The sequence below is a fragment of the Cajanus cajan genome, chromosome 3 (genome assembly GCF_000230855.2).
Source record: "Cajanus cajan strain Asha chromosome 3, NIPB_CcT2T_4, whole genome shotgun sequence".
NCBI classification, from domain to species: Eukaryota; Viridiplantae; Streptophyta; class Magnoliopsida; order Fabales; family Fabaceae; genus Cajanus; species Cajanus cajan.
In genome coordinates, this window is record NC_138519.1 from 24,183,371 (window position 1) to 24,204,795 (window position 21,425).

The 21,425-nt window shown below is 35.0% G+C and overlaps 1 protein-coding gene across 2 annotated transcripts; it reads left to right on the plus strand.

The window, feature by feature from the left end:
• Nucleotides 1-13,201: 13,201 nt before the first annotated feature.
• Nucleotides 13,202-20,868, plus strand: LOC109789966 (Protein kinase superfamily protein). 2 transcript variants are annotated; one of them, XM_020349039.3, is made up of 15 exons: nt 13,202-13,608; nt 13,708-13,766; nt 15,123-16,028; nt 16,177-16,237; nt 16,325-16,387; nt 16,662-16,725; nt 16,813-16,906; nt 17,356-17,439; nt 17,539-17,628; nt 17,719-17,746; nt 18,049-18,558; nt 18,641-18,702; nt 19,679-19,788; nt 19,859-19,946; nt 20,367-20,868. In XM_020349039.3, exons 1-15 carry the CDS (start codon nt 13,290-13,292, stop codon nt 20,631-20,633), a joined length of 2,805 nt encoding a protein of 934 aa, XP_020204628.2. In that variant the 5' UTR covers nt 13,202-13,289; the 3' UTR covers nt 20,634-20,868. The 2 variants fall into 2 exon arrangements, with proteins under 2 accessions (XP_020204628.2, XP_082926819.1); XM_083070693.1 differs by having other exon boundaries at nt 13,208-13,608; nt 13,705-13,766.
• Nucleotides 20,869-21,425: the final 557 nt, after the last annotated feature.

Consider the following 21,425-nt stretch of genomic DNA (forward strand, 5'->3'; position numbering starts at 1 on the left):
TCGGCTTCGCCTCAATTGTTTCCAAACTATCTTTTTTTAAAAAAATTATGTGGTAGGAAATGATGCTACGTTGAATAGCGACACTCCCATTAACTACCCCATACTCGTAATATGTTTAAAAATGACCCATTCATGTAATAAGTTTTAATAAAAATCCCTAAGAACATGATTCATTAGACGCATGAAGGTACTAGGAGCATTAGTGAGGCCAAATGGCATTACTAACCACTCATATAAACCAAATTTGGTCTTAAAAGCGGTTTTCCACTCATCACCCTCTTTGATTCAAATTTGGTGATAACCACTTTTAAGGTCAATCTTGGAAAATATGATGGCACCATGTAATTCGTCCAACATATCATCTAACCTAGGGATTGGAAGCCTATACTTTATTATGATGTTATTGATGGCTCTACAATCTGTGCACATCCTCCATTTGCCATCTTTCTTTGGCACCAAAAGAATGGGGACAACACAAGGGCTAAGGCTCTTTTGAACCCAACTATTCTTCAACAAGTCATCAACTTGAGATTCTATCTCTTTAGTTTCTTGAGGGTTAGTCCTATAGGCGGGCCTATTAGGAAGACTAGCCCCCGGTATGAGATCTATTTGATGTTCTATCCCTCTTAAAGGTGGAAATACACTTAGAACCTCTTGAGGAAATAGGTCATCAAACTCTTTCAAAAGTTGTTGAACCTTTTGAGGTAGAGACTCAAGTTCATGACTAATGGCAGCTAGTGTCTCTTTGAAGTAGAAAAGGTACAAAGGTTGTTCAATCAAAAGTGTTTTCTTAATGTCATTTTTAAGGGATAAATGACTCTTGTGAACAACTTCTTTAGAGGGGACACTTGCCTCTAAACTTGGTACCTTCTCTTCCCCTTCTTTATTCTTTAAGGGAAGGTCATTTTTTTTCTTTTGTTTTCTCCTTTTTTTTTTCTTCACCGTCTCTCTTGACTTTCATTTTGAGTTGGTCCTCACTCACTTGGGAATGTGATAAAGGGCACAACACAATCTTCTTGCCTAAGTGATGGAAACTTATTTTATTGGTAAGGCCATCATGAATAGTTTTTTTGTCAAATTGCCAAGGCCTTCCAAGTAGAATATGACTAGCATCCAATGGCATTATGTCATATAAAACTTCATCTTTGTATTTGCCAATGGAGATAGGTATATTCACTTGTTGGTTAACTACAATACCTCTTTCCTCATTGATCCTTTGTAATATGTAAGGTTTTGGATGAGGTATAGTAGTTAAGGCTAACTTATCCACTAATCTAGTGCTACAACAATTGTAATTAGATCCTCCACAATGAGAGAACAAGTATTTTCTAAAACTTTGCACCTTGTATGAAACAAGTTCTCTCTTTGGGATTGATCTAAATCATTAGATTGGTTTCCAAGAAGCCTTCTAACCATTAACAAGTCTCCTTCATAAGGGTAAGTTTCTTCCTCGGATTCTAAGATTTCCCCTTCACTTGAAGAAGAAGAAGTACCTTCATCAAGGCTACTATAATGGTCTTGGCCCCTTAAAATCATAGTTTTCTTTGTTGGGCATTGAGAGGCAATGTGCCCTCGACCAAGACACTTAAAGCACTTGATGTCACTTGTCTTAGTTTTTTTGGAAGATGTCCTATGAGAGGTTTTATCTTCTTTTTATTTTTCTTTTTCTTTAGGGAAAAGTTTGGAAGAAGGGCCCTCCTTCTTGAAACTCTTGGAATAAAAGGGGGTAGAGTCTTTTCGAAAAGATTTTCTTTTAAGTTGATGCTCCACCCTTGAGCAAAGTTGAACAAGTTCATTCAAATCTCTATAAGGCAAAAGTTCAACTTTGTCTCTTATCTCAAGGTTTAGACCACTTTGAAATCTAGAGATTGTGGTCCTCTCTTCCTCCCTAATCCCTGCCTTCATCATTAGCAACTCCATAGATTTCCTATATTCTTCCACACTAGATGACCCTTGTTTCAATCTTTGTAGCTTGCCCATAAGCTCACGGCCATAGTATGGAGGAATATGCCTCCTTCTCAAGGCCCTACGGAGCTCATTCCAATATTGAATTGGGGGCTCATGGTTTATTCTTCTTTCCTTTTCTAAGGAGGTCCACCAATACACGGCATGCCCTTGGAACCTAAGGGTTGCCAAAGAAACCTTTCTCTCTTCACACACTCCATGGCAAGAAAATAATTGTTCTACTTTCATTTCCCAATCCAAATAAGTTTCAACATTGTCTTTGCCATGGAATGGGGGAAGGGTGATGTTTGGTTCTTTATTGGAAGACTCCCTATGTCTTGGTTGCCTTAGGGGCTTTTGATAGTAATCATCATTGTGATGACTACTATAGAAGTTATCACTTGGAGGTTGGGTATGATGCCCTTCCTCCTCATGGATACTTGAGGGTATTCTAACCCCTTTGCCCTTTGAGGATTTAGGGGAAGAGACTCTTGGTCTTGAACCGTTAGCCTCTCCTCCCATAACTAACCTAGCAAGCAACTTTTTTATTTCTTCATTATTTTTCTCATTTTCTTTTTCTCTTTTTCTTAACTCTTCTTTTTATATATTTTCCTCTTTTTTTTCTTAAGTACTCTTTTAGTTGCCTAAGTTCATGCCTAACACTAGACCTAGTACTACAAGAGTTATGACCATGCACACTAGAATGATCACTCATCTTTGATCAAAAAGGTTTTCACAAATTTGTTTTTAAAAAGGTTGGTAAAAAGGTTTTCACAAAGAGTGAGTGATAAAAAAGGTTTTCACAAATGGTTTTCAAGGTGCAAGATGGGTATGAAAAGGCCTAAGTGTACAAAGTGAACTATCAAGGGAGGTGGACTACTAAGAATCACTTAAAAACCAAGCCTTTTCAAGTAAAAATCACTAAGCCTTTTCACACTTTTCTCACAAAAACAATTTTCACAATACTAGGGTGTGTGATGTGCACGCCCCCTAGTAGGCAAATGAAGCCTTCTAAACAAAACAAATAAACAAAGTAAAGTCCTAGGCAAATATACTACCAAAGATTTAAAGCATGCAAAGGAAAGCACTTAAAGTATATATGCTAGTCGGTTTCCTAGGTGAAGGTTTTCAAATCACCTTCAAACTACACGAAACTACCACCAAAAAATGAAGAGGTTTAAAATGGCCACTTACAACCCAAAATGAAAGAAAGCAAAGGCCAAATACAAAAAGGCCGAAATTAAAACAAGAAAGAATCAAGTAAGAAAAGAAATTTTTGAATCTCCAAGTCTTCTTAATCTCCACCCCCTTCACAATGAACACCCAAGGATAGCCTTTCAATGGTGTTTGCACTCTTTAATTTGGTGTGATCCTCCAAAGCTCCTTGAACTCAAATCGGACAGCCCCTCCACTCAATCCACTAAGAAAGTGTGTGGTGTTTAGAAGCTTTCCTCACCTAGGTCAAGAAGAAACCAAAACCCAATAGTACAAGAGGCCAAGAAAGAAAAACTAAAAAGGCACAATTAAAAAAGCTAAAATCAAGTGGAATTTGATAAGACAAACTTAGGAGTAGAAAGAAGACACAAAACTAAAATTAAGACACATTAAGAAAGGTAAGCACACAAGGGAATAAGTCCTAGAATGGTACTAGAATGAAATTTATCAAATAGGCTTAAAAGGAAAATGATGCGCTTAACATATTTGATTTATTGTCTCATTCAGCCATTAAGCATTGTCCAATGGTCCAAAAATTAACTCCAAGTGCTAAGGTATGAATATTGGTCCAAACTCCACAAGTCTAGCAAAGGTTCCCTTTTTCTTTTGTCTTTGATTCTTTTGTTCCTTTTTAGGCTTGGATAGGTCTCGGTTTTATGTCCAAAGGTCCAGCCACAATATCCTTTTTTTAAAAAAAAAAATTTGTACTCTTCCTTTGTTTGGGTTTTACACTTGTGAAAGTTGATTTCATTAGCAATTGTTTGGAGTATCCTTCATTGTAACTTATGATGGCTCAATGAGATAAAATTTGAGTGTTTTCTTAAAGTTTTAGTGTGCAAAAGTACAACAGAAAATTATGCACATCAAAGTCATATTTTCACACTAAAATCATCAAACAACATATAGGCATGTAAGTGCACTAGGAAATACACAAAGTTGGCTGAAAATTTCAAGACAAAAATGTGCAAAGAATGTAATCACACATGATATTTTAGGAATGTGGAACATGCTAGAACTAATTAGCATGCATGATTGACTCCCTAAAGCACATATAAGTTCACGGCCAATTCATCAAACATATGGCATGCATGTCATATTTTTCTCATTTCAATGGTTAAGCATAAAAACTTGGAATTTCTTTTCAAGGTAGTTCAAAGAGACAAGCTTATGACAAAACCGGATGGATTAAAAAAAACATTAATATATCATGCAACCCAAAATTTCTAACAACTCAAAAATTTAAAGAAAAAGGCAAGAACCTAAATAAGAAAGCCTAAAATGCCAAGACGATTCACAAGGAATATATGGTATGAATCAACACATGAGAGGAGATTTATGGATCATCAAAATATGGCAATTATGATGATTCATTTAAGCACACATAGAAGATATTTAAGGAAGACATGACATGACCGAATATATTTAGAGACAAAGAGAATGTTACCCTTGAAGAACCAAGGCTCTAGATACCACTTGATGGCATCCTTACTTGCATGAACATGAGATGATGAGCAAGGAAGAGGAAGCCTACTCCAAGGATCAAGTTCTTCAAAAGTGGCACAAGGTTTTAGGGTGGATGATGATAGAATGGGCGAATGGGAAGTAGGGTAGAAGGTGTTTGATGAAAGGCTTGAAAGGTGCACTCTAGGGTTGGCTCACTTCATTAATGATGAAGGCCACTTCTAGGGTTGTTTCTCTCAAGGTGGAGATGGGAGGGAGGTGGTCGAATTAGCCAAGGGTGACTAAGGAAAGATATAAAGGCACAAAAAGCTCTCTTTATATTCAATATCCAAAGTATTTACAAGGTGTGGTGCCTAGGGTATTTATAGGAGTGGGAGGCATCTAGGGTTGCATTGGTCGAAATTTACAATGCCAAATACACACTAAATGAAACCCAAATTAACCCTAGATGCAACTTGGTGACCAAGGATGGAATCTTTGGGTTTAGTTAGGCTACATCTAGGTGCATGATAAGACCATGCAACCTTTGCCCTCCACTTGGGCCTAAGCCTTTCTAAGTCCAAAAATAGGTCCAAAAACCACCAAAAATACGTTTAGCCTCCTAATTAAATACCTTAGCCCAAAAATAAAATCCTATGATCTAAAGCACCCCATAATACAAGGGTAAAATGGGAAATACAAAAGAAAATAAATCCTATTACTAAGATACCCCAAAATACAAGGGTAAAATTGGAAAATAAAATAACCCTATACTAATGAAGCTTAGGAGAGTATTTTAGTACTCTATGATCATGAGGAGGGTGTCCCCTGGTGTGTGAACTCCCTCCTCCTCTTCCACTCTCCTAGCCATGGACATAGTAATGGGGCCCACATGTATCCTCGAGGATGGTCCTCCATCACCATTGATATGTGATATACGACTGACGTCACATGCATGCATTTATGAGTTGAGTCCTTGACATCATTGCATGATAAATGAGTGTGCATGTGATACTGTTTATGTATGTGTATTGTTTATATGTGATTTGTGCTTGTGACTTGTATTATGTTTGTTGTGTATGTGTGCTGTCTAACCTTTATTTTTGCACCTAAACTTGAGTGAGATGTTTCTCACTCCCTTGTTGCTCTTTGTATGTGTTTAAATTGTGTTGCAGGTGATCATCAACATGAGGATGTTGGTGATTTACGCTTTAGTTGGGCGTGCTCTGATAGGATATGTGACATCGGGGCATAGTTAGGTTTAGTTTCTTTCTTTTGTTTTGGAAAACCTTTTAACTTTATTTCTTCTATAATTTCCACAAGTGAATTATGATTATGTATGCAAATGTGAATCCTTTACCTCTTTGTTAACTAAGACTTATCTAATTGAGAAAGTTTTTATTCATTCTAATTTTATCTTACAATTATTGTATATTATGTTGGAATAGAGGGTGTCACATTTAGTGGTATCAGAGCTTGGTTCATTCAAACTGAACATGTGTGGTATGTGTTTATCATGATTCTATTGTGTACTCTGACAGTGTTTTGCTTGTTCTGTACTTTGATGATGCTTTGCTTTGTGATGATGATGATGATGTTCTCTTTGTGTTGTTGCTATTACGTTTAATTAGGTGTTTCTCTTCTTAGAATATGGTTGGTAGATACGATATAGCTTAGTTGATGCTATTCATATTACTTTTCTTCATTTTCATGATTGTTTTTTTGTTTTGATACTTCTTGCTTACGTAAGAAGTAGTGGTTGGGTGGTATTGCTTGTGTTGCGAACATATATACAAGTAGGAGTGGATGAAGCAATGTGTTAACCAACTAGGACTATTGGAGTATTGGATGTGGTTGAAACATATTGATCTGTTGAATGTATTAAAAGTTTATTGTCAATGGAATTTTTGAAATCTATAGTTATAGAGATTGAATCCAAAGAGGTTATATGTTGAGAATCAGGGTTTTGATGAAAGGCTGAAATGTTGGTGATTTCTTTGAGTTTTGATGCTTGCATGTTAACCATTTTATGGGTTAGGTTGAATAAGGATTTTAGTTCAATTTCTAAGTCTTTTGTGCTGAATATGTGAGTTGCTTTGATTTAGGATTGTGGGGAAAGCTTAGATAGGGGTTTGGAAGTGTTTTAAGGTATTTTCATGGCCTTAGATTATGGTACACTCTTTTGATGTCTGATGTAGGGGATGTTTTTGCTACAACTTTGTTGTGCCAGTATAAGTACTTTATTGATAGAATTGGTTTTATGGTCTTCATGAAAGTTGTAGCCTTGAATGTTATCTTTCCAATGGAACCAAAATCAGGTAAAACTAATGTCTAGAACTCTAGTGATGGCTATTTTAGTGAACAAAGGTTTAGCTATTAGCCCTGATTATATCTGTTACAGTTTTTGAAATTTTTAGCCAAGTAGATGATTTTTTTTAGAATTTCATACCTTCATAAGAGTTGTATCTTATTTTCTTGGATTTCTTTTGAGATAGGTTTGAGATCATTTGGATGAGTATAACTCTCTGTGTAACATTTTCTTTGATAGTTGTTCATGGGAGATGTATGTTGTCGTGATGTTTTTGAGTTATTAGGCAATGCAAGGATAAAAACTGATTTAGTTACAATGTTCTGAGGTGTTGTCATGTGGATTGAGAGGTTGTTTAAGTTTGTATGATGCTATGTGGTAAAGTTGGTTCATGTACATGCTATATGGTGTAAATGGTGATTGATTCATACATGTTTAAGGATGGTATATATGAATGTTTAAAATAGGTATTCTAATATGATTTGATATGCGTGTATGTTGATATGAGGATAAATGACCTTATGGATCAATTAGTGAATGTTTGTGTTTTTAGTAAGATTGACCTTAGGGTGTGATATATCATATTGGAGTTGAGGGTGAAGATATATCCAAGACAGCTTTATGTTAAGTTATCTAAGTATGATTTTTGATTGTATGAGGTGAGTTTTCTAGGTCCTATAATTTATAGCAGAGGTATAACGTAAATCTATCTAAGGTAGAAGTTGTGCTTAAGTAGGAGATACCAAAGTCAGTTAGTGAGGTTAGGAGTTTTCTTATTAGGTTAGCTCATTATTATTGGAGATTTATTGAGGAAATTGCTAAGGTAGCATTACCTTTGACTAGATTGACTAGAAGAGTGTTGTCTTTGTGTGGGATAGTAAGTGTTGTGACACCCTCTACCCCAACATATATATATATATATCTATAATAGTAAAAAATATATATCTTATTGGATAAAAAAAATATATTTAAAATTGAAACGACAATTTCAATAATCATGTGAGTAGAGAATTCACATTCATGTACTTAATCCAAACAGCAAATAAAATTACAAAGAATAAAAATTGAATTTTTCCAAAATATATACTTTAATGAAACATAAACAACATCATATTCTAATTCTATCTATGTCCCGATGTCACATGTCCTATCAGAGCAAAATCCCATATAGAAGCCTAAGCTCCATCGTCCACATCCTCAGTCTCATGCTGTTGATTGTCTCCTGTATATCAAACAAGAGAAACAACACAAAAAGAAGGGAGTGAAAAACATCTCACTCTGGCTCACGGTGTAGGAAAGCACACCGGATAGCCAAACACAAACAATACAGTTACCTCAGATCAATCAACAACAATAGCTTATCCAATCATCCAAGTCATACAAATATTAATTTATCCTCATTTAATAATAAGAATCCACATGCATGGACACGGACTACATATTATCATGCTTGTGGCGCCAGTAAAACATCACATGGCATATTGCCGCTAGCAATACACGAAGAGTAGTCTAGGAGTACATGCAGGAACACACCCTCTACGCACTCTCACTAGAAGGATATAGTACCAGAGTCTCGTTGGGATAGCTAAGCCGCGCAAGAAACATCCCATGCACACAATGGGCGAGACTACGAATTCCAAACCGAGCTATCCCCAAGGACTAATCCCCAAAGCTTTTACATTAGGGGGCCTTCTCTGGCGGTGTATGTAACAGCCTAATTTTCAATGGGCCAAGAGCCCAATTAAGGTGGTTTAGTAGCCCGGAACGGGCCGTTCCAAATTACTAAATAGACCTACTTTTGGTAGTCCAGAACGGACCATTCCAGAATTAGAACAGGCCATTCTAGAGTTGAGAACGGGCCGTTCCAAAACATGACAGTTGTAAGTATTAAATGCACCCCAGAATGGGTCGTTCTGGATGTGATTTTTACTCAAGATTTAAGGGTCCAGAACGGGCCGTTCCGGATTTGGAACGGGCCGTTCCGGAGACATCTGATCCTATAAATAGAGCACTCTGGCACTCCCAAAAGCACACTTTTCACTTCTCTCTTCTTTTCTTCTTTGCTCTCTTCTTTTCCTTCTACACTCTCTAAAGACCGAGAGACACTCAGAGGAAGAGACCAAGGAGATCTCTGTTTTAGTTTCAGCTACTATTTATCTAGGTACGGGGGAAAAGGAGATTATTTATATGTAGAGTTACATGAGGGAATTGGGTAGAGGAAGAGTCGCTTAGGATTATGAGTAATTTTATAATTATTTTTGTTTGGAGAATTATTGGTCTTATGTGATTTTGTATGTATTTAGGAGTATGAATATATGATTAATTTGTAAAAATGATGCTTTGGGAGAGAGAACGAAATTATAGAAAAGTGTCTGTAAGTTAGGTTTTGGAAAAATTGGATTATTTCTGTTTGAGGAGTTAATGATCCTATTAGATTCTGTATGTGTTGAGGATTAGAAATATATATTTAATTTGTAAGAATGATGATCTGGAAGAGAGAACAAAATTGTAGAAAAGTGCATGTGAGTTAGGTTTTCGAACAATTGGGGGTTTTACCGTTTATGTTAAGATTATATTAAATGTGTAATTCTAATTCCATTGATTATAATATTAATTGATAAAAATTGATGATTTAGATGTGAATTGCTTGAGGTGTATGAAACCCATTATTTTGGAGTTATCTGATGTGTGTACAAAATTGAACTATGAGATGTTGTGTGGAATGTGAATGAGATGTGATTGTGGTTATTCACACCTATGACCAGGTTATATCAGGGGTGAGCACGACCCTGGGTTAGGGGTAACGTGACCTTGGCACAGTGTTATATCAAGGGTGAGCACGGCCTTGGATTTTTACGTGGGTATCGTGACCTTGGTTAACATGTCAAGGGTGAGCACAGCCCTGGGTTAGGGGTAACGTGACCTTGGCACAGTGTTATATCAGGAGTGAGCACGGCCTTGGATTGTTACGTGGGTATCGTGACCTTGGTTAACATGTCAGGGGTGAGCACGACCCTGGGTTAGGGGTAACGTGACCTTGACACAGTGTTATATCAGGGGTGAGCACGGCCTTGGATTGTTACGTGGGTATCGTGACCTTGGTTAACATGTCGGGGGTAAGCACGACCCTGGGCTAGATATGCTACAGGGGAAACGTGACCTTGGCATAGTGTTATATCATGGGTGAGCATGGCCTTGGATTGTTAAATGGGTAACGTGACCTTGGCATAGTGTGAAGGGCAAGATTTGTGATGATTGGTGTGATTGCGAATTATGACATGATGATGATGTATGATTGATCGAGTTATGATATGTTGAAATGTTTATGAATATTTTTTTAGTCTAATGAGACGATATGTTGCGTTTTCCTTATGTACTTTATATATATAGATGCTTTCTTTTCTCACCGTACAATTTGTGGATGTTTTAGGTGAGGAAGATCCGGCTTTGAGTGGCATCTAGGATGCCAACAGTTAAATTGTGGGTGTGTTATGATATTGTGACATCGGGGCAGAAAATTATAGGATATAGATTTTTATATGTAATCTGAGTTATACCTTGTCTTTTGAAAACAATTTGTATAAACTCTTAAATTTTACCTTCCAAGTTTTATTTCCAGTTATTTTGGATATTGAAGAAAGAACAGTTATGAAGTTTATGTGAACCCTTTTACCAACTTTTAAAGTTTATTTTTCTTAATTTAATTACATTATTATGATGTATGTGTTGGAGGTAGTAAGGGTGTCACAGTGTATTCCATATCGTACCCTTAAAAAAACATTTATGCATATGATGCATATCAATCAAGATTGCATGTTTTTCTCATATCACATTTTCATGTCTCATTCCCATATCACATTATCATGTCTCAACACATCTCATCATCACATCTCATCATTACATTTCATCATCACATTCGCATTATCACATCATATTCACAATTTTCACATAGCACTTTTATCCATATCAGAACTCATCTATTTGCGAAAGTAAACATATATTCATACATCTCGTACAACAAGAAATACAACAGAACAATCAGAAGGTAAAACATAAAATATTAGAAATATATTTGTTTCAAATAGGGTTCCCACAGGAACCCACAGAGCACTCTAATTCATATCAAAACTTGTTTATTTTCAAAATTAAACACACATTCACACATCTCTTTTAATAGGGAATATAACGGAATAGACAGAAGGCAAAACATAAATATTCCTATTTTGCCTGCTGCTCATAGGGTTCTCTCAAGAACCCACAGAGCGTTCCAATTTATGCAATAAACATTTAAAATAAGACAATTCACGTATATAATTATTATCGCAATTAATTTACTCATACAAGCATCAATGCACTCCCTTAGGGTTTCCCGTTGGAACCCATAGGAGCACCAAATTCCACAATCATAGCCTAAACAAAGTTTCTATTCATACACGCATATTAATTAAGTAATTGGAACATACAAGAAAAATATGACATGCAACAAACACAGGATTGGGGGCTAATCCCACTACCCAACATACAATCCCACACCAGAGTGAGGTTTCTCACTCCCCCCTTACCTCGATAAACAGGGGTTGAAACTGAAACAGAATCTCCTCCTCCGGTTTCCCCTTGGTCTCCAGAAAGTGTAGAAGAAAAAGGTTCAAAAGTGAAAAAATGCGTTTTTCTGGAGTGCCGGAACGCATTTATAGGCATCAGGATTTGGCCAGAACGGCCCGTTCCGAATCCGAAATGGCCCGTTTTGGACACATAGAACATGTACAAAAGCCTCTCCCAAAACGGTCCGTTCCGAATCTAGAACGGCCCGTTCTGAGTCAATACTTTGTTCTTTAAAGCCACATCCGGAACAGCCCGTTTCCAAAGTGGAATGGCCCGTTCTGGGTTGAAATTTTACCCATGCTTGCTCGAGTTGGAATGGCCCGTTCCCAAAGTGGAACGGCCCGTTCTAGGACTATGAAAGTCCAGAATTACTAATTAATAAATAAATAAATAACACACACACACACACACATATATATATATATATATATTTATATATATATATATATATATATCAAATTAAAATAAAATATCAATACAATTTAAAACATGATTTTCTTCAAATAATAATTATAACAAAATATCATAATTAATAATATTATAAAAAATAATTTTCATAAATGATTATTATTAAAAACCTTTAAAAATTCAATCAAACCCATTTAATTAATCAAAATAATTATAAGGAAATAATCCTCATAAATACAAAATAAATAATAATTATTCGTAGTATTAGTAAAAAATTTGGGGTGTTACAAGTGTGAGAGTAGTTTCCAAACTCTTAAAGAAAGATTGATTACCGTTAATATTACCAGATTTTAGTAAGTTTTTTGTGGTATATAATGATGCTTCTAAGATGGATTTGGGTGGAGTGTTGATGCAAGAAGGAAAGGTAGTAGTTTATGTTTCTAGGCAATTGAAAATTCATGAAAGGAATTACCTTACCCATGACCTTGAGTTAGCGGTTGTAATATTTACACTAAGATTTGGAGACACTACGCACGATAAATTTTTAATCAATATAATTAAAATTAAAAATAAATTAATAATTTTAAATATATTAAATTATTTATATATTTATGATAAATAACTATATTAAATATATATTTCAAAAAATACTTTAGTGAAATAAAAATAATTAAAGTTGCTTTACATAAAATATAATCTTTTAAGGTTTTGTCTTTCAAGATAATATTTTTAATTTATATAGATAATATATTTTATTTTTAAAATAATTATTTATATAAAAAAAACCATTTATCATATACTTATATATTGTATTACTAAAATAATTATGTAAAAAGATTATTATTATTATATATATGATGATTTATTATCGAACATAATATAAAAAATATATTCTTTTATTAATTAAAATTATAATATTTATAAAAGATTCTAATTTAAAATCATGTAAATATTATTCTCTCTCCACAATTAATCCATTTCCAGAGAGTCATGTTAAAAAAAACACTTTACATTATACGGTACTTTTTCTCTATAGTAATAATTACCAAAGAGGAGGGCCATTCACCGAGAAAAAAAAAACTGGAGGACCAATTGAAAAAGTTGGGATTTAAGTTGTAATTTTAAAATATCGACTGTACCAGCAGAAAATCTAAATCGTTAATTATTCCATCGTAACATCCAACGCTCAAAAATTGCGCATCACCGGTGTCCCACATTTCACGCACCTCACCCAAGTACCCCCAAAAATGAAGCGGGAAAATCCTGAAAAACACAAAACCCTCTGAAATCCAAAACACGCTTCACTTCACTTCCCGCTCCTCTCTCTCTCTCTAAACCTCTTCGCATTGCACACAGATCCGAGTCTCGATCCATGGCCGAGTCCGAAATCGAACACGATCTCGACCTCGAAGAGAAATCGTGGCACCTCCTCGCGCTCCTCCTCCGAATCGGCCACGCCGTTTACCCTCAGCGCCTCGCTGCGCAGTGTCGTTTATTCGCCGCCACGCCGGAATTCGTCTGCCACGTCACCACTCTCCGCGGTTCCCCTCTCTCCCTCACCGATAACGGACTCGTCACGCCTTCTGTTCGCGCCGTCTTCGCTCTCGGAAGCTTCTTCTCCCTCCGCTTCTCGCCGCAGTCGCAAACGCACAGTTTCAGAAAACGCAAACTGCTTTTCGATTCCGGCGAAGGTTCACTTTTGTTCCTCTTTTTTATTTATTAATTTGTAGTTTAATTTTAGTTTCTTTTGTTTATTTTATGTTGTTGATTTGAGATTTCGGTGACAGCAGATGGAAGAGAATATAAGAGGTTAGCGATTCGTAATGGAGTTCGAGAATTTTCGTTCCAGGTATTTTTAGGTCAGCATTTGCAAAATTAGTTTTGAATAAAATTAATTTTGCAAAATTTTCAGGTGTTTAATTCAATCTGATGCGGGGCTCGCTCCTTGTGAACACATTTTCAAACACTTGATTTTAGTTAAAACCAATTTTGAAGTAATGTGATTTATGTTTAAAAGGTTTTGTTGCTAGTACAAGTCAGTAGTCAAAACACACTGAAATTTTTTATTTTTTTATCAAATACAAAGCCTATCTCAAATATCATTCTTGAGTACGATTTCTGTGCCAGTGTGAATATTAACATAAAATTAAGCTAGTTGTTTTTAACATGATTAGATTTAGATGATATAACTTTGAAACTAAAAACATATTTTATTGTTTTGTGTGTTGTTGGTTGTATGCACGCAGAATTGTAAATTTTATTCATTATAGTGAGTGCCTGTGATATGTGACAGCAACGGTATACTTAAGATAGAAGTGATTACAGAGATGGTCACAATAAAATTGAACATAGGTTTCTATGCTTCTACTACCTCAACTCTTTCTTTTCAACCACTAGACTAATCCTAGTGGTCAGAAACACAAATATTTAGTTGGAGTGTTTGAGTTTATTATTATTCATAAAATTCAATTTCTTAGGGTATAGTTTGGTTGCCTTTCATTTCATTGTAAGCACAGTGAATAATGATGATAAAATAATTTTAATGTGTAGTGAATAACAATGATGTTTAATAATACATTGTTAATAAACTTGATTAGCTGGTGTGTACTTATTTTTTCTTATATACATAATCTACACAATACTTCAAAGTTGACAACCAAAGACTAATATGTCCACGGAATGTGGTTTCTACTTATCAAACATTATTTTAACATAGACGAGAATTGAACCTAGGAGCATGGGGTTGAGCCCCTGTGTTCCAGGGCAAGTCTTACAACCAATAGGCTTAGAGACTTTGTTAACTGGTGTGTACCTTTGATATTGGTCACTGCCACTTACTTGATTAAGAGTGATTTTCATTTTCTTGCATGCAGGGTGCATTAGAGTCAGGCGAAAAACTATAGACGTAAAATCTATTATATTCGACTGTTTATTATTAATAATAGTAAATTTCAATTTCTGAATGTATAGTTCGGTTAGTTTTTTAATTTTTAATTTAAGAAAAAACCATAGTAATTGTTTTGTGCTTTTCTCATAAGTAACGTAAGAACAAAAAGCTATATTATAAAGCGTTTTGTTATTTCAAAGCTTAAACGAATGCAGCCTTAATCAGCCCTATATATATATATATATATATATATATATCATTAGTCATCAATCATTGTATTTCATGCCGAATATCGTACCGATTTTCTTTGGCGTGCAGAGTTTTGCTGATGCTGCAGAGGCTCTGATGAGAAGAAATATCTCTGTAATAAAATTTGAATCACAAAATATAGGTAGCGGGAATTTTGCATTCCCCTTGTGTATTGGTACAGATGGCGAGTGTTCAGGTTGTCCAGTGCCAAATTTTGAATATAGGGGAGCCAATAATGAAGCTAGCACAAGCATGTCTAATGGAGAGGCTTCTAAATCTATTATCAAAGCAAGCTACATAAACTGTCCGAAGCTAGCGGACATAAAGAGATTCATGGAATGTAATCACTTTGTTGACCGTGCTCTCCCGGATCCCTCTTTATGCAAAGCAGGTGTTGTTAGTAGTGTTGAATTTGGGAAGAAAACGGATCATTTTGACACATTTATGCTTGAATGTACCGAACAAAACAGTATTCATCATGTGGATGAGGATGGTATTTGTAAAAGTAACACCTGCAAAGATCAACCAAGGGAATCTAATGAATATGATGAGATGGAAAGTTGTTCAAAAAATGGGTTGATTGGTTCTGGCACAAATATAGACAAGGAAGATGTTGCTCAGATGGTCAATGCTGCTCTATATGGAGAAGAATTGACTAATGGTTTGGAACAAAAGAACCGTGTCCATTCAATAAATTTGGATAAAAAGGAGAGTGAGAGAAACACAGTGACCAAGTCTACTTATAAAATAGATAAGTTCTGTTCAAACCCAAAGCAGCTTTTGAAATCTTCTTGCATATTAAAGGGAGGACGGAAGACTGATCTACACCCTCAGTCCCAAATTCTCAAAGAGTCACTAGCCTGCAATAAATTTGGTAATGTTCCAAAACATGTTGATCAATGTAAAAATGATCAGAAACCAGCAGCAAGGAAGCAAAAAGAGAACATGGCAGAAACTATTGCCATGACTCCAAAGGTGAGCTGCTTACACTAAGAGCTGTAGTTTGGAATAACCTGTGGTTTTAAAGTCATGCTTCAGAAGATGCTTTTAGGCTCATTTTGACTGTTTGATTAAGATGTATAATATGCTCACTTTATCCATTTTGGTTATTCTGTTGAATCAGGTGGAGAGAAAAACATATCCATCATTTGAAGCTTTTACAGTAGAGGAAGAAGAAGGTTCAGGTATAAGGACTCTTTCTCGTCCACTTCCTCACTGATGAAATAAATCTATATTTAAATTGCTTGGACATCTCTTATTTTTTTATCTAGGTGGTTATGGCACCGTTTACCGTGCTCAAAGAACTAATGATGGAAAAAGGGTTGCAATAAAATGTAAGTGATACCTATCTTTTATATTAAATGTGTGCTGTACTTTTAGTGTTATGATTAAGAAATGGAAAATGGTTAAAGTCTCCATTATTTGCATAATACTAGAAAGTGAAGCTACTTATTTGTCTACTAGAATCCAGTTCTACTTATTTGTCCATTATTTGCAATTCTTTATATGTAAGCATTTTGGTATTACTAATGCTAATTTACTCTGATTAGCGAAATGGCTTTCAAAAAATTGATATTCATGCTCCAATATATACGTGTGATTTTGCAGGTCCTCATAGTAATGCTCATAAAAGCCATGTAAATAATGAACGGAATATGCTCGAGCGTTTTGGGTAAGTGTATAACATAACAGTATATTTGTTACATTTAGGCTGCAATGCGTTTCTGCTATTGTTATTTTTTTTTTTTTCATGATGCAGTGGTAAAAACTTCATAATAAGGTATGAAGGTTCTTTAAAAGATGGCAGCAGCGACTGCTTTGTTTTAGAACATGTTGAGCATGACAGACCTGAGGTAATTGCTGAAGCTGTCTACTTTAGATTTTCTTCATCAGGAAAAAAAATATCTGTTTTCGGTTTTTTACATTTAAATTTTTTTATTTAACAATGAATTGAGTTTAGGAGATGAATCCCCCGTTTAGCCTTTCCGAATATTAAACTGATTAGCTCACGAGAGGAGCCCTAACATTCTCTGGAATTCCTCTTTAATGAAGCAAATTCTCGATCTTTATTAAAGCTAATTCCATTCCTGTTTTTACAAACCAAACAGTGAAACAACTCCTTCGACTATTCCTATCCATTTCACCCTCTACCACCAATCTAAACATAGTCTTGGGTTTTGGAAAAGATATGCAAGAAATGTATTTTTTTAATCTTGATTTTAATTTAATTGGCTCATGAGAATACTCGAAACTTCTCTGCATTTATGTTTACTGAAGATAGTTTTCCCTTCTCAATTTGTAGGTTTTGAAAAAAGAAATCGATATAGTTCAGCTTCAGTGGTACGGGTATTGCATGTTCAGGGCTCTTTATTGCTTGCACAAAGAGGTATTTTCCCCTTTGCATAATCAGTCTCATGAGAAGTTGACTAAAACGACAATCAATAAATACAATTGTTTTGAGGAATTCAAATTCTATTAAATGTAGGGAGTTGTTCACAGAGACGTTAAACCTGGAAACTTTCTTTTCTCTCGAAAGCTAAACAAAGGATACCTTATCGATTTCAACCTTGCCATGGTTAGGTTTCTCTCTCTCTGCTTATCAAGAGTTTTGACCGATTATTTTAATATAAATATGATCTGATGAATATTGATATTTTCTTTCCAGGATTTAAAGCAGAAGTACAACAACGGAAGTAAGATTTCTATTCACCTATACTTTTTTAGAACTAGAAAAACTACCTGAATATTTGATTTTCTCTTGATACTTGTAATTTTAATAAAATATGACTAGGCGCCTCTTTGGTTACGTGGTTAATTAAACTCAAGCTTAAAGACAACATACTCAACTCTTTGAAGAAAAAAAAAATATTTTCTTGGCTTCTACCTGAATTATATTTCTTGCTTTCAAATGTTCCTTAGTTAAGTTTTACCGTCAATGTTCCTTGTAATATAAATACAATCTTAATTAGTTTTGTCAATTTGCGCATTTGTTCAGGTAAATCAAAACCAAGCCTTGATGCGTCATCCAATAATGTTTCTCTCTCTTCCAGTTCTGCCTTTTTGGTCCAAAACAAAAACCTTGGAAGCAGCAAGTCTTTAACATCCAGCAAAAGGGCGTTGGCAGATTATAAGAATTATTCTGAACTTAATAAACATGTAAAGCAAAAGGCTTATGCTCTGAAAAATCGTCCTGACAAGGCTGGTGGGAGTTTACTTAGAGCACAAGGAACAGATGGCTCAGGTATAACCTCTACGAAAGATGCTAGCACTAGAACTGCTTCTGCGGAGAGGCTCAGGGAACCTTTACCTTCCAAAGGAAGAAAGGAGCTTATCAGCCTTGTGCAGGATTCTATGCAATGTGCAAACAACAGTTCAACTATAGGTCCTTCCTCTCAAAGGAAAAGGGTCACTGCCCCGTCAGGCAAGGTAGATGGCAAAATTTTTTATACTACCCCGATGCCTCTGCATTCATCTACTGTTGCTGGGGGGTTATTGAGAAGCAAAGGTATGACTCTAATTTCATAACTTGAATTTTGAGGAGAGTAATTGCTACCTTCAGCAATACTAACTGTTGATGTGCTACGCAGGAGATGGAAAACAGAAAAAAGAAGGTTCATGCGTTGGAACCAAAGGATTCCGTGCCCCAGAGGTAACATCTTGCTGCCGATGCCATTCACTTACATCTTTTAACGCACTTAGAGGGGCCATTTTATGTTGATCGAAATACAAATAATATCTATACATAGCTAGTGCCACTTCCAGATGCTTGTAGAAGACGAAGTAAGCAACATATTAGCACTTGAATTTATACTATAAGGAAAGTAAATGTGATGCATTTCCCTACGGGAAAGAAATTACTATTTTTACTCAGGGATACCCTATATCCCTTAAACTATTTACGGTTTGTTAGAACACTATGGCTTAAATTTCAACTGGAAGCTAGTTTCCTGGATGCAGTATAGGTTTGAGTATCCATACTTACCATTTCATTCTGGTAGTGGTACAAATTATGGTCTCCTGGCTAGAAAAACTTAATTATCGGAAATTTGAGTCATATGACTTCGACAAGATACCCTTCATCTCAAACATGGTTTGTAAGGCCAACTGAGATGTCCATGATCTGAATAATTTATTTGTAGTCAATAATTAGTCCAAAATATCGTTTCACCTTGAGGGTATGGGTCTCTATTTTACGTTATCAGATTTCAAATTCAAACTATAACTTCCCTTGGGCGGAAAAGGTAGGCACTACACAATGTAAGATTTAATATTTAAGTTCAACAGTTTACATACTGCATTCAAGCTGTAAAAGCTTCATTATAAAAAGCTTAATTGGTGATCTATTCAATTTACATATTTGATATTTGTTTCAAAATCTGAAATATAATAATTTTGTAATTGAATGGAAAGTAAATTAACCTCCGAAAAGTTGGCTTATTTAATTCCATTCCTAGCAAAAACCTGTTAAATATCCCTTGATTTAGATTCATCACTGCACTGGATGTGTCACATTCAAAATGCAACATTTGAAGTTTATTGCCTAGAGATCTTATTTCACTGTCCTATAATTAATGTATGGCCATGTTTTTCAGTAGTTTTAATTCAAAGTTCTACCCTTTTTTCAGGTTCTGTTAAGGTCTCAGCATCAGGGACCTAAGGTTGATATTTGGTCAGCTGGAGTCACCCTACTCTACATGGTGATCGGGAAGACTCCTTTCACCGGCGACCCAGAACAGTAAATATCACCATCAAAATTCAGTTGTGATGAATTTTTGTCTTCCCATGCTGACTTAGTTTTGTTGCAGGAATATAAAAGAAATTGTTAAATTCCGGGGCAGTGAAGAGTTTTGGGAAGTGGCCAAGCTACATGACCGTGAATTATCTTTTCCTGCGGTAATTCCTTTTAATCCTTATTTTGAAAACACTAATATAATTAAAAAAAATTAAAACCGAATTAGTCTGCGAATGAATTAAAATGTTCTTATTATTTTATTTAAGTTTAATGCTAACTTATAGTTATAAATGAAGTATTCTTATGCTTCTGATTTCAAGCATATTAAATTCTTTAACCAGTGTCGGTGTGTCCCGCTAGAGATTATTGGTCAAACTTCATAATTTCAGCTGGATAATGTCTGAAGATGATTGTTTGCACGAAATTCATTTTGGTTTAACCCCCTATTTGTAATCAACTGTTGAAACTATAATTTTAATTTAATGACTCTGAACTGAGGTTAGCACTAAGAAAAGCAGTTCTCTTATTTTTGAATATGGTAAATCAAGCAAGTGATTTAGTTAAAATCCATTGTATTGCAGGAGTTACTTGATGAGCGTTACTTACAGTCATGGGACTTTGAAAGCTGGTGTAAGATTCACGCAAAGAGGCCAGAATTTCTTGAGCAAATCCCGAAATCGTTATTTGATTTAATAGACAAGTGTCTAAAAGTAAACCCAAGAAATAGAATTAGCGCAGAAGAAGTTCTAAGACATGAATTCTTTGATTCTTGTAATGAGTCCCTAAGGAAGCAAAGGATGATTAATCGAGCTCTAAGGTCGGAAGCTGCAGCTTCTAAAGCAATCTGAGATCAGTTTCATCAAGTGCAGGTATTTTCGTTAGCAGCAACTGGCGCATAACTAGTTGTTAATTTTTTGTACCAGAAGGTGGTTGACCCATAAGAGGGTTTTCTATACCTGTTATTCTTGTCTGTATATATGACTACTTCAGAGAAGGTAGCAGTGTGATAACTTGTAACTTGTTTAAGCTGCTTAAATGTAGAACTTCAACATATTTTTTGTATTTATCCTTCTATTGCTGTAATTCGTAAAATGTTCTTCTCATCTTATTTCCACGAGTTTCTACGTTCAAACAAATTTTATAATCTCTACTCTAACGATCATTTTAAAAAAAGTCAGCTTACTAAAAAAGAGAATTTAATAAAAGTCGATGATAAAGTGTACTGAATATAACATACTTAAGTGCTACGTAAAACTGTTTCGAAATTTTAATCGTAATTTTTCTGACAATGTCAAGCTGTAGTTATAGCTAAAATTGAAGACTAAAACATGATTGGGAACTAAGATGTCAAATTGAGTTTAATGAATTTTATAAGTATCAATTTAATATTAAAATCTGAATTGGATACATTATATATACAAGAGCCAAATCTTATTGTAAAGAAGACGTACAATTTGTCTTTTTGGTATATAATGGCTAACTTCATTGTGGCTATTATTAATATACTTAAAAACCCAAATTGTATTTCTTTTGGTTTTAAAATAGGAATGAAAATGTCAAAAATAACTAATTAAATAATCACATTCATCTAAATTCAAGTCTCATCTAAAATTTCTCGTTTTTCTTTTATACAAAGCAAT